The sequence below is a fragment of the Oncorhynchus mykiss genome, chromosome 15 (genome assembly GCF_013265735.2).
Source record: "Oncorhynchus mykiss isolate Arlee chromosome 15, USDA_OmykA_1.1, whole genome shotgun sequence".
NCBI lineage: Eukaryota > Metazoa > Chordata > Actinopteri > Salmoniformes > Salmonidae > Oncorhynchus > Oncorhynchus mykiss.
Genome location: NC_048579.1, coordinates 78,235,922 through 78,248,085, shown reverse-complemented (window position 1 = coordinate 78,248,085; position 12,164 = coordinate 78,235,922). Strand labels below are relative to the sequence as shown.

At 50.3% G+C, this 12,164-nt stretch overlaps 1 protein-coding gene across 1 annotated transcript in view; it reads right to left on the bottom strand.

Annotated features, from left to right (window-relative positions):
• LOC118938866 (CCR4-NOT transcription complex subunit 4-like) overlaps positions 1–12,164 on the bottom strand; it is a 51,730-nt gene that overhangs the window by 29,518 nt on the left and 10,048 nt on the right. The window contains exons 2-6 of the mRNA XM_036945437.1: positions 11,532–11,754; positions 4,817–5,014; positions 1,723–1,809; positions 1,415–1,516; positions 197–322 (exon numbers count right to left, since the gene is read on the bottom strand). Coding sequence (XP_036801332.1) covers positions 197–322; positions 1,415–1,516; positions 1,723–1,809; positions 4,817–5,014; positions 11,532–11,681 — 663 coding nt within the window. The 5' untranslated portion in view covers positions 11,682–11,754. The remainder of the gene's footprint in view (positions 1–196; positions 323–1,414; positions 1,517–1,722; positions 1,810–4,816; positions 5,015–11,531; positions 11,755–12,164) is intronic.

Genomic DNA, 12,164 nt, shown 5'->3' with positions numbered 1-12,164 from the left:
TTTCAATTCTCCTCAGTTCATCGCATCCCATCTATTCGTCTCCTTCTCAAGCATGAATTGGAGGAGAAGGTCCCAGGTCCCTCAAACCATTCCCACAATGTGTTTTGAGAAGGAGGTAGGAGATAGCAGGGTGAGGATCGGAGGAAAGATGAATTGAGAAAGAGCCTTTCCTAAGTATTGAAATTGGTCATCTTACCTGCATCTCCTCTTTAGTGAAGCTGGCCGCATCGTCCCCCAGTTCGTGTAGATACATGCAGTCGGGTTTGGGACACCCCATGCTCTTCAGAAAGTAGCTGCAGTATTTCGTCGTCCCTAAAGAAGCCTGTAGAACACAACGACAGCTCGTTAGCGGCAGTATTTCATCATCCCTAAAGAAGCCTGTAGAACACAACGACAGCTCGTTAGCGGCAGTATTTCGTCGTCCCTAAAGAAGCCTGCAGAACACAACGACAGCTCGTTAGCGGCAGTATTTCGTTGTCCCTAAAGAAGCCTGTAGAACACAACGACAGCTCGTTAGCGGCAGTATTTCGTCGTCCCTAAAGAAGCCTGCAGAACACAACGACAGCTCGTTAGCGGCAGTATTTCGTCGTCCCTAAAGAAGCCTGCAGAACACAACGACAGCTCGTTAGCGGCAGTATTTCGTCGTCCCTAAAGAAGCCCGTAGAACACAACGACAGCTCGTTAGCGGCAGTATTTCGTCGTCCCTAAAGAAGCCTGCAGAACACAACGACAGCTCGTTAGCGGCAGTATTTCGTCGTCCCTAAAGAAGCCTGCAGAACACAACGACAGCTCGTTAGCGGCAGTATTTCGTCGTCCCTAAAGAAGCCTGCAGAACACAACGACAGCTCGTTAGCGGCAGTATTTCGTCGTCCCTAAAGAAGCCTGCAGAACACAACGACAGCTCGTTAGCGGCAGTATTTCGTCGTCCCTAAAGAAGCCCGTAGAACAACGACAACTCGTTAGCAGCAGTATTTCGTCGTCCCTAAAGAAGCCTGCAGAACACAACGACAGTTCGTTAGGTCAAACTATGCACGAGATATCCACATGTACAACACGCTTGGCAGTAATTCCCCAAGACAGGGATCTTGATTGAACGAGTAGAAAAGGGAAACATCTTCATTTAGTCAAGAAAGTTCAAGTTAAACCCCTTTTCAAACCGAGACGACAAGTCGCTAACGCCTCAGTATAAACCTCTCCTCTTAAAAAATAAAAATGGGGCTGTTTGAAAAGAAGATTTTAAAAACATCACACAAATGTTATTACAGCCAACATACAATAAATCCTGTGTGAAAGGTGTAGAAATTGACATCAGAGAAGCGGACATTTCAAACGTCGATCTAATACAGATATGCTCATTGTTTTGTCCTGTGCCCAGACTAGATGTACATAGCGTGGTATATTTCCCCAAACTTACCTTCAGTGTTCTGCCGTCTACTACTAGGTTGTTGACACACTGTATTGCTCTGAGGGCGTCTTCTGAGCGGATGTAAGTGACATAGGCACTGGCACTGGGACCCTTAGGGGGACAAGACCAAGACAATCAATGGATCAATCAATCTATGTACTTTATGTATTTCCCTTGTACTGGTGTTATGGCTGTATATCGTGTTAGTAATACATTTCTAATGCACTCCATCAACCAACCAAACGCCATCCATTTAAACTATAACATTACTGTCAATCATCCTCGCCCACAGGAAGTTCCCGCCCCCCACCTCATACCTGTGAGCCGGCGTATGAGGTGCTGTTGTTGATGACTACTTTATGGACCTTCCCAAACTTCACAAAATACTCGGGTCTCTTTAGAATCTGGGACGGACAGAGAAAACAGAGGGGCTGATGGGAAATGTAGTTTAGTCTACACATCAAAACATACAACTGTTATAATCAGGTTACAACAGGCAATTACGCTCCAAAGCTGTTACGATAAGACAGTCAGAACGAGAAAATAATTTCCATGATTTCTGATCCGTTTGGTTGGTGGTTTCTGATCCACAGTGAGGAGGTTTCTGATCCGCAGTGAGGAAGTTTCTGATCCGCAGTGAGGAAGTTTCTGATCCGCAGTGAGGAGGTTTCTGATCCGCAGTGAGGAGGTTTCTGATCCGCAGTGAGGAAGTTTCTGATCCGTAGTGAGGAAGTTTCTGATCCGCAGTGAGGAGGTTTCTGATCTGCAGTGAGGAAGTTTCTGATCCGCAGTGTTGGTGGTTTCTGATCCGTCATGTTGGTGGTTTCTGATCCGCAGTGAGGAGGTTTCTGATCTGCAGTGAGGAGGTTTCTGATCCGCAGTGAGGAGGTTTCTGATCCGCAGTGAGGAGGTTTCTGATCCGCAGTGAGGAGGTTTCTGATCTGCAGTGAGGAGGTTTCTGATCCGTTATGTTGGTGGTTTCTGATCCGTCATGTTGGTGGTTTCTGATCCGCAGTGAGGAAGTTTCTGATCTGCAGTGAGGAGGTTTCTGATCCGTTATGTTGGTGGTTTCTGATCCGTCATGTTGGTGGTTTCTGATCCGCAGTGAGGAGGTTTCTGATCCGCAGTGAGGAGGTTTCTGACCCGCAGTGAGGAGGTTTCTGACCCGTAGTGAGGAGGTTTCTGACCCGTAGTGAGGAGGTTTCTGACCCGTAGTGAGGAGGTTTCTGACCCGTTATGTTGGTGGTTTCTGATCTGCAGTGAGGAGGTTTCTGATCCGCAGTGAGGAGGTTTCTGATCTGTAGTGAGGAGGTTTCTGATCTGCAGTGAGGAGGTTTCTGATCCGCAGTGAGGAGGTTTCTGATCCGTAGTGAGGAGGTTTCTGATCCGTAGTGAGGGGGTTTCTGATCCGTTATGTTGGTGGTTTCTGTGGAAGGAGTCCAGGGTAGTGAGAGGGGTAAAAGAGGGAAGAGGTTGGTTGGTGGTTGCTATGGCCCGAGCCGCTGGGCGACGATAGTTTTGACATTCTGGTCACTCTCCGTCCACTTCGACCAGAGCTCAAGACATCTCTTTGCAGCCTTTGTTTGACCAATACACACACTCACTCTCTCTCTCTCTCTCTCTCTCTCTCTCTCTCTCTCTCTCTCTGAGACTGAGTGAAACCATTGGCAGTAGCAGCTGTGTGATAATCAAACACCACTATATCAGGCCAGCCAGAAACAACGAGGACAGACATGGGAAAATGTTGCTGGTCGTGTGCGTAGAAACAGCAGAGTGCACGTGAGCAGACGGGGTTCAACCGTGAGAGGATAGGACAACAGAAAGGTGTTGTCATGTCCAATTCCAACAGCATGGTAAACTCAGTATCTTCCTGACACTTCATGTCCACTTCCAATTCCAACAGCATTGTAAACTCTATCTTTCTTTCCATAGACATTTTTTTTTTTTTCTGTGAACAGATGAATATTGGTGTCCTGTCTATTTGTGTGGAGGGTTGTTGCTATGACGACCATCCGGGACCACGTCAGAACACGCCGTTGTTGTTGTCCTGTACTTATGTTGTTGTTGTTGTTGTTGTTGTTGTGTGGGAAATTAGCAAACAGAAAGGCTGATGCCTAGAAGCCAGCTAGCTAGTACACCAGATTCCAGACAAACCAGATTCCAGACAAACCAGATTCCAGACAAACCAGATTCCAGACACACCAGATTCCAGACAAACCAGATTCCAGACAAACCAGATTCCAGACAAACTATTTTTCCCCCTAGAGATTTTAGACAAGGTCTTTTGTTCTGGTGTTGTTGGGTTCACCAAAACCCTTCTGTTGTACATTACACTACAGAGGAAACTGCTCCAGCTTTCTGTTAATGGAGCCTTTTCACAACACTGAATAAATCACCAACTAGTGTGATTCTACATGAGGTTTAGTGATGGAATATTCCTGGGTCATTTATAGCCCCAGTGGGGATACAAAGCATATTACCCCACAAGCCTTACATTAAATCAAATTGGATTTTTCACATGCGCTGAATACAACCTTACACTGAAATGATTACTTACGAGTCCCGAACCAACAATAGCAGTTTTAAAAAATACAGATAAGAATAAGAAATAAATGTAACCAGTAATTAAAGAGCAGCAGTAAAATAACAATAGCGAGACTATAAAGAGGGGAGCACCGATACAGAGTCACTGTGGAAGGGGCACCGGTTAGTTGAGGTAGTATGAACATGTAGGTAGAGATATTAAAGTGACTATGCATAGATGACAACAGAGAGTAGCAGTGGTGTAAAGAGGAGGGGGGGGGGGGGGGGGGCAGGAATGTCAATAGTCTGGGTAGTCATTTAATTACTTTCCATTATAAACTGGCTTTGCCCTATAATCTCATCCTCTGCATATTATATCACACTCCACTGCCTCCAGAGTTACACATCTCTCTCTCTCTCCATCAGAGCTGACTGAGTCAACATCTCTCTTTCTCTCTCCCCCCGCTCCTTCCCTCCCTCTCTTCCTCTCCCCCCCTCCCTCCCTCTCTTCACCCCCGATCCTTCTCTCCCTCCCTCCCTCGCTCGCTCTCTTCCCCTCTCCCTCCCTCCCCATCCTCTCCCTCTCCCCCCCTCTCCCTACCTCCTCCTCTCCCTCTCCCCCTGTCCCTCCCTCTCTCTCCCCCTGTCTCTCCCCCTCCCTCCCTCCCTCTCTCTCCCCCTGTCTCTCCCCCTCCCTCCCTCCCTCTCTCTCCCCCTGTCTCTCCCCCTCCCTCCCTCCTCTCATTAAGTGAATTTACAGGAAGCAGGGAAGGAAAGGAAGGATAATCTCACAGCAGTCATTGATGACGACGATAATGAACAAATATTCCCTCTGTTGTTTTTAGGAGTGTTATTCTCAGATCTCCGGGTGTGTCTCTGTGTTCCTACCTCGGGGTCGGCCAGTCTCTGTGACAGCCCCACTAGAAACACCAGGTTTCTCTGCACCACCCTGACGCTGGCCAGGTGCTTCCTGTTTTCTGTCGTCTTCTGTTTCTTCTCCACCTGTTTGGCCTTCTTCTCATTCTTTATCCTCTGCAGCTCCTCCGCTGACAGGGGGTTGTAGACCGCTGGGTTCTCTGGGTAAGGCTGTTACAGAGACAGGAGAGAGAGGGGTTTGTACACCGCTGAGGCCTCTGGGTAAGGCTGTTAGAGAGACAGGAGAGAGAGGGGTTTGTACACCGCTGAGTTCTCTGGGTAAGGCTGTTAGAGAGACAGGAGAGAGAGGGGTCTGTACACCGCTGAGGTCTCTGGGTAAGGCTGGTACAGAGACAGGAGAGAGAGGGGTTGTACACCGCTGAGGCCTCTGGGTAAGGCTGTTAGAGAGACAGGAGAGAGAGGGGTGTGTTAGATAAAGGACAGGGATTTGTACACCTCTGTGTAAAGCTGTAGGCAGAGAGGCAGCACGTTACACCGCCCCCGAACTTTCCCAAGATTCCCCGGTTTCCTGTTGTTCCCAGAGCAGGCTATTCCCCAGTTTCCTGTTGTTACCAGAGCAGGCTATTCCCCAGTTTCCTGTTGTTACCAGAGCAGGCTATTCCCCAGTTTCCTGTTGTTACCAGAGCAGGCTATTCCCCAGTTTCCTGTTGTTACCAGAGCAGGCTATTCCCCGGTTTCCTGTTGTTCCCAGAGCAGGCTATAACCCAGTTTCCTGTTGTTACCAGAGCAGGCTATTCCCCAGTTTCCTGTTGTTCCCAGAGCAGGCTATTCCCCGGTTTCCTGTTGTTACCAGAGCAGGCTATTCCCCGGTTTCCTGTTGTTCCCAGAGCAGGCTATTCCCCGGTTCCCTGTTGTTCCCAGAGCAGGCTATTCCCCGGTTTCCTGTTGTTACCAGAGCAGGCTATTCCCCAGTTTCCTGTTGTTACCAGAGCAGGCTATTCCCCAGTTTCCTGTTGTTACCAGAGCAGGCTATTCCCCAGTTTCCTGTTGTTACCAGAGCAGGCTATTCCCCAGTTTCCTGTTGTTACCAGAGCAGGCTATTCCCCAGTTTCCTGTTGTTACCAGAGCAGGCAATTCCCCAGTTTCCTGTTGTTACCAGAGCAGGCTATTCCCCAGTTTCCTGTTGTTACCAGAGCAGGCTATTCCCCAGTTTCCCGTTGTTACCAGAGCAGGCTATTCCCCAGTTTCCCGTTGTTCCCAGAGCAGGCTATTCCCCAGTTTCCCGTTGTTACCAGAGCAGGCTATTCCCCAGTTTCCCGTTGTTCCCAGAGCAGGCTATTCCCCAGTTTCCCGTTGTTCCCAGAGCAGGCTATTCCCCAGTTTCCCGTTGTTCCCAGAGCAGGCTATTCCCCAGTTTCCCGTTGTTCCCAGAGCAGGCTATTCCCCAGCTTCCTGTTGTTACCAGAGCAGGCTATTCCCCAGTTTCCTGTTGTTCCCAGAGCAGGCTATTCCCCAGTTTCCTGTTGTTACCAGAGCAGGCTATTCCCCAGTTTCCTGTTGTTACCAGAGCAGGCTATTCCCCAGTTTCCTGTTGTTCCCAGAGCAGGCTACTCCCCAGTTATCTGTTGTTCCCAGAGCAGGCTATTCCCCAGTTTCCTGTTGTTCCCAGAGCAGGCTATTCCCCAGTTTCCTGTTGTTACCAGAGCAGGCTATTCCCCAGTTTCCTGTTGTTCCCAGAGCAGGCTATTCCCCAGTTTCCCGTTGTTCCCAGAGCAGGCTATTCCCCAGTTTCCCGTTGTTCCCAGAGCAGGCTATTCCCCAGTTTCCCGTTGTTACCAGAGCAGGCTATTCCCCAGTTTCCCGTTGTTACCAGAGCAGGCTATTCCCCAGTTTCCCGTTGTTCCCAGAGCAGGCTATTCCCCAGTTTCCCGTTGTTCCCAGAGCAGGCTATTCCCCAGTTTCCCGTTGTTCCCAGAGCAGGCTATTCCCCAGTTTCCTGTTGTTACCAGAGCAGGCTATTCCCCAGTTTCCTGTTGTTACCAGAGCAGGATATTCCCCAGTTTCCTGTTGTTACCAGAGCAGGCTATTCCCCAGTTTCCTGTTGTTACCAGAGCAGGCTATTCCCCAGTTTCCTGTTGTTCCCAGAGCAGGCTATTCCCCAGTTTCCCGTTGTTACCAGAGCAGGCTATTCCCCAGTTTCCCGTTGTTACCAGAGCAGGCTATTCCCCAGTTTCCCGTTGTTCCCAGAGCAGGCTATTCCAGTTTCCCGTTGTTCCCAGAGCAGGCTATTCCCCAGTTTCCCGTTGTTACCAGAGCAGGCTATTCCCCAGTTTCCCGTTGTTACCAGAGCAGGCTATTCCCCAGTTTCCTGTTGTTACCAGAGCAGGCTATTCCCCAGTTTCCCGTTGTTACCAGAGCAGGCTATTCCCCAGTTTCCCGTTGTTACCAGAGCAGGCTATTCCCCAGTTTCCCGTTGTTACCAGAGCAGGCTATTCCCCAGTTTCAAGTTGTTCCCAGAGCAGGCTATTCCCCAGTTTCCCGTTGTTACCAGAGCAGGCTATTCCCCAGTTTCCCGTTGTTCCCAGAGCAGGCTATTCCCCAGTTTCCCGTTGTTCCCAGAGCAGGCTATTCCCCAGTTTCCCGTTGTTCCCAGAGCAGGCTATTCCCCAGTTTCCCGTTGTTCCCAGAGCAGGCTATTCCCCAGCTTCCTGTTGTTCCCAGAGCAGGCTATTCCCCAGTTTCCTGTTGTTCCCAGAGCAGGCTATTCCCCAGTTTCCTGTTGTTACCAGAGCAGGCTATTCCCCAGTTTCCTGTTGTTACCAGAGCAGGCTATTCCCCAGTTTCCTGTTGTTACCAGAGCAGGCTATTCCCCAGTTTCCTGTTGTTACCAGAGCAGGCTATTCCCCAGTTTCCTGTTGTTACCAGAGCAGGCTATTCCCCAGTTTCCTGTTGTTACCAGAGCAGGCTATTCCCCAGTTTCCTGTTGTTACCAGAGCAGGCTATTCCCCAGTTTCCTGTTGTTACCAGAGCAGGCTATTCCCCAGTTTCCTGTTGTTACCAGAGCAGGCTATTCCCCAGTTTCCTGTTGTTCCCAGAGCAGGCTATTCCCCAGTTATCTGTTGTTCCCAGAGCAGGCTATTCCCCAGTTTCCTGTTGTTCCCAGAGCAGGCTATTCCCCAGTTTCCTGATGTTACCAGAGCAGGCTATTCCCCAGTTTCCTGTTGTTCCCAGAGCAGGCTATTTCCCAGTTTCCTGTTGTTCCCAGAGCAGGCTATTCCCCAGTTTCCCGTTGTTACCAGAGCAGGCTATTCCCCAGTTTCCCGTTGTTCCCAGAGCAGGCTATTCCCCAGTTTCCCGTTGTTACCAGAGCAGGCTATTCCCCAGTTTCCTGTTGTTACCAGAGCAGGCTATTCCCCAGTTTCCTGTTGTTACCAGAGCAGGCTATTCCCCAGTTTCCTGTTGTTACCAGAGCAGGCTATTCCCCAGTTTCCTGTTGTTACCAGAGCAGGCTATTCCCCAGTTTCCTGTTGTTACCAGAGCAGGCTATTCCCCAGTTTCCTGTTGTTACCAGAGCAGGCTATTCCCCAGTTTCCTGTTGTTCCCAGAGCAGGCTATTCCCCAGTTATCTGTTGTTCCCAGAGCAGGCTATTCCCCAGTTTCCTGTTGTTCCCAGAGCAGGCTATTCCCCAGTTTCCTGATGTTACCAGAGCAGGCTATTCCCCAGTTTCCTGTTGTTCCCAGAGCAGGCTATTCCCCAGTTTCCTGTTGTTCCCAGAGCAGGCTATTCCCCAGTTTCCCGTTGTTACCAGAGCAGGCTATTCCCCAGTTTCCCGTTGTTCCCAGAGCAGGCTATTCCCCAGTTTCCCGTTGTTCCCAGAGCAGGCTATTCCCCAGTTTCCCGTTGTTCCCAGAGCAGGCTATTCCCCAGTTTCCCGTTGTTACCAGAGCAGGCTATTCCCCAGTTTCCCGTTGTTACCAGAGCAGGATATTCCCCAGTTTCCTGTTGTTACCAGAGCAGGCTATTCCCCAGTTTCCTGTTGTTACCAGAGCAGGCTATTCCCCAGTTTCCTGTTGTTACCAGAGCAGGCTATTCCCCAGTTTCCTGTTGTTACCAGAGCAGGCTATTCCCCAGTTTCCTGTTGTTACCAGAGCAGGCTATTCCCCAGTTATCTGTTGTTCCCAGAGCAGGCTATTCCCCAGTTTCCTGTTGTTCCCAGAGCAGGCTATTCCCCAGTTTCCTGTTGTTCCCAGAGCAGGCTATTCCCCAGTTTCCTGTTGTTACCAGAGCAGGCTATTCCCCAGTTTCCTGTTGTTCCCAGAGCAGGCTATTCCCCAGTTTCCTGTTGTTCCCAGAGCAGGCTATTCCCCAGTTTCCTGTTGTTCCCAGAGCAGGCTATTCCCCAGTTTCCTGTTGTTACCATGGCAGGCTATTCCCCAGTTTCCTGTTGTTACCAGAGCAGGCTATTCCCCAGTTTCCTGTTGTTCCCAGAGCAGGCTATTCCCCAGTTTCCTGTTGTTCCCAGAGCAGGCTATTCCCCAGTTTCCTGTTGTTCCCAGAGCAGGCTATTCCCCAGTTTCCTGTTGTTCCCAGAGCAGGCTATTCCCCAGTTTCCTGTTGTTCCCAGAGCAGGCTATTCCCCAGTTTCCTGTTGTTCCCAGAGCAGGCTATTCCCCAGTTTCCTGTTGTTCCCAGAGCAGGCTATTCCCCAGTTTCCTGTTGTTCCCAGAGCAGGCTATTCCCCAGTTTCCTGTTGTTCCCAGAGCAGGCTATTCCCCAGTTTCCTGTTGTTCCCAGAGCAGGCTATTCCCCAGTTTCCTGTTGTTACCAGAGCAGGCTATTCCCCAGTTTCCTGTTGTTACCAGAGCAGGCTATTCCCCAGTTTCCTGTTGTTCCCAGAGCAGGCTATTCCCCAGTTTCATGTTGTTCCCAGAGCAGGCTATTCCCCAGTTTCCTGTTGTTCCCAGAGCAGGCTATTCCCCAGTTTCCTGTTGTTACCAGAGCAGGCTATTCCCCAGTTTCCTGTTGTTCCCAGAGCAGGCTATTCCCCAGTTTCCTGTTGTTCCCAGAGCAGGCTATTCCCCAGTTTCCTGTTGTTCCCAGAGCAGGCTATTCCCCAGTTTCCTGTTGTTACCAGAGCAGGCTATTCCCCAGTTTCCTGTTGTTCCCAGAGCAGGCTATTCCCCAGTTTCCCGTTGTTACCAGAGCAGGCTATTCCCCAGTTTCCCGTTGGTCCCAGAGCAGGCTATTCCCCAGTTTCCCGTTGTTACCAGAGCAGGCTATTCCCCAGTTTCCCGTTGTTCCCAGAGCAGGCTATTCCACAGTTTCCCGTTGTTACCAGAGCAGGCTATTCCCCAGTTTCCCGTTGTTACCAGAGCAGGCTATTCCCCAGTTTCCCGTTGTTACCAGAGCAGGCTATTCCCCAGTTTCCCGTTGTTACCAGAGCAGGCTATTCCCCAGTTTCCCGTTGTTACCAGAGCAGGCTATTCCCCAGTTTCCTGTTGTTACCAGAGCAGGCTATTCCCCAGTTTCCTGTTGTTCCCAGAGCAGGCTATTCCCCGGTTTCCTGTTGTTCCCAGAGCAGGCTATTCCCCAGTTTCCTGTTGTTACCAGAGCAGGCTATTCCCCAGTTTCCTGTTGTTCCCAGAGCAGGCTATTCCCCAGTTTCCTGTTGTTACCAGAGCAGGCTATTCCCCAGTTTCCTGTTGTTACCAGAGCAGGCTATTCCCCAGTTTCCTGTTGTTACCAGAGCAGGCTATTCCCCAGTTTCCTGTTGTTCCCAGAGCAGGCTATTCCCCAGTTTCCTGTTGTTACCAGAGCAGGCTATTCCCCAGTTTCCTGTTGTTACCAGAGCAGGCTATTCCCCAGTTTCCTGTTGTTACCAGAGCAGGCTATTCCCCAGTTTCCTGTTGTTCCCAGAGCAGGCTATTCCCCAGTTTCCTGTTGTTCCCAGAGCAGGCTATTCCCCAGTTTCCCGTTGTTACCAGAGCAGGCTATTCCCCAGTTTCCCGTTGTTACCAGAGCAGGCTATTCCCCAGTTTCCCGTTGTTACCAGAGCAGGCTATTCCCCAGTTTCCTGTTGTTACCAGAGCAGGCTATTCCCCAGTTTCCTGTTGTTACCAGAGCAGGCTATTCCCCAGTTTCCTGTTGTTACCAGAGCAGGCTATTCCCCAGTTTCCTGTTGTTACCAGAGCAGGCTATTCCCCAGTTTCCTGTTGTTACCAGAGCAGGCTATTCCCCGGTTTCCTGTTGTTCCCAGAGCAGGCTATTCCCCGGTTTCCTGTTGTTCCCAGAGCAGGCTATTCCCCGGTTTCCTGTTGTTCCCAGAGCAGGCTATTCCCCAGTTTCCCGTTGTTCCCAGAGCAGGCTATTCCCCAGTTTCCCGTTGTTCCCAGAGCAGGCTATTCCCCAGTTTCCCGTTGGGGTAGGGGGTAGACTAGGGCAGGGTTTAGGGTAGGATATGGGGTAGAGGGTAGACCAGGGTAGCCTACCTTTCTGCAGGCAGGGCAGAGGGTAGACTAGGGCAAGGTTTAGGGTAGGATATGGGGTAGGGGTTAGACTAGGGTAGTGTTTAGGGTAGGATATGGGGTAGGGGTTAGACTAGGGCAGGGTTTAGGGTAGGATATGGGGTAGGGATTAGACTAGGGTAGGGTTTAGGGTAGGATATGGGGTAGGGGTACACTAGGGCAGGGTTTAGGGTAGGATATGGGGTAGACTAGGGTAGCCTACCTTTCTGCAGGCAGGGCAGAGGCCGTTCTCGTCTGTGCGGATCCGGTGCCAACAGAAACGACAGATCTGGTAGCCGCAGGTGCAGGGGAAGAAGTTGGCATCGTCCGTCTCCAGCGGCTCCAAACACAGCGGACACTCCATAGGATCCATTTCCTTCACCTCTGGACTGCAGGATATCCAAGACAACGAGCAGAGAGAGACACGTGGCAGAGGGCAGCGCAGGCTGGAAAGAGACGTCGGGGGGGGATATTACAACACTGAACAGATAGTCCCACCAGTGGACAAAGTGTGTTGAATTTGGAAACAGGAAATGAGCTTTGAAAGTGTGTTGAATTGCAGGAAATGAGCTTTGAAAGTGTGTTGAATTGCAGGAAATGAGCTTTGAAAGTGTCACATTTCCTTTCCGCCAAACAAGAGGGAAGGGAACAGTTTTGGGGGAAGCATTTTGTCTCGAGGTGGACGTTCGTAACGATGTCGATAAACAATTACATCTATCCGAACCGTTGCCACCTAGGAAATTAGTGACCAGACCTTCTCAGATAGTATCTGGTTGAGTACCCCTGGTGTGAGTGTTAATAGTATCTGGTTGAGTACCCCTGGTGTGAGTGTTAATAGTATCTGGTTGAGTACCCC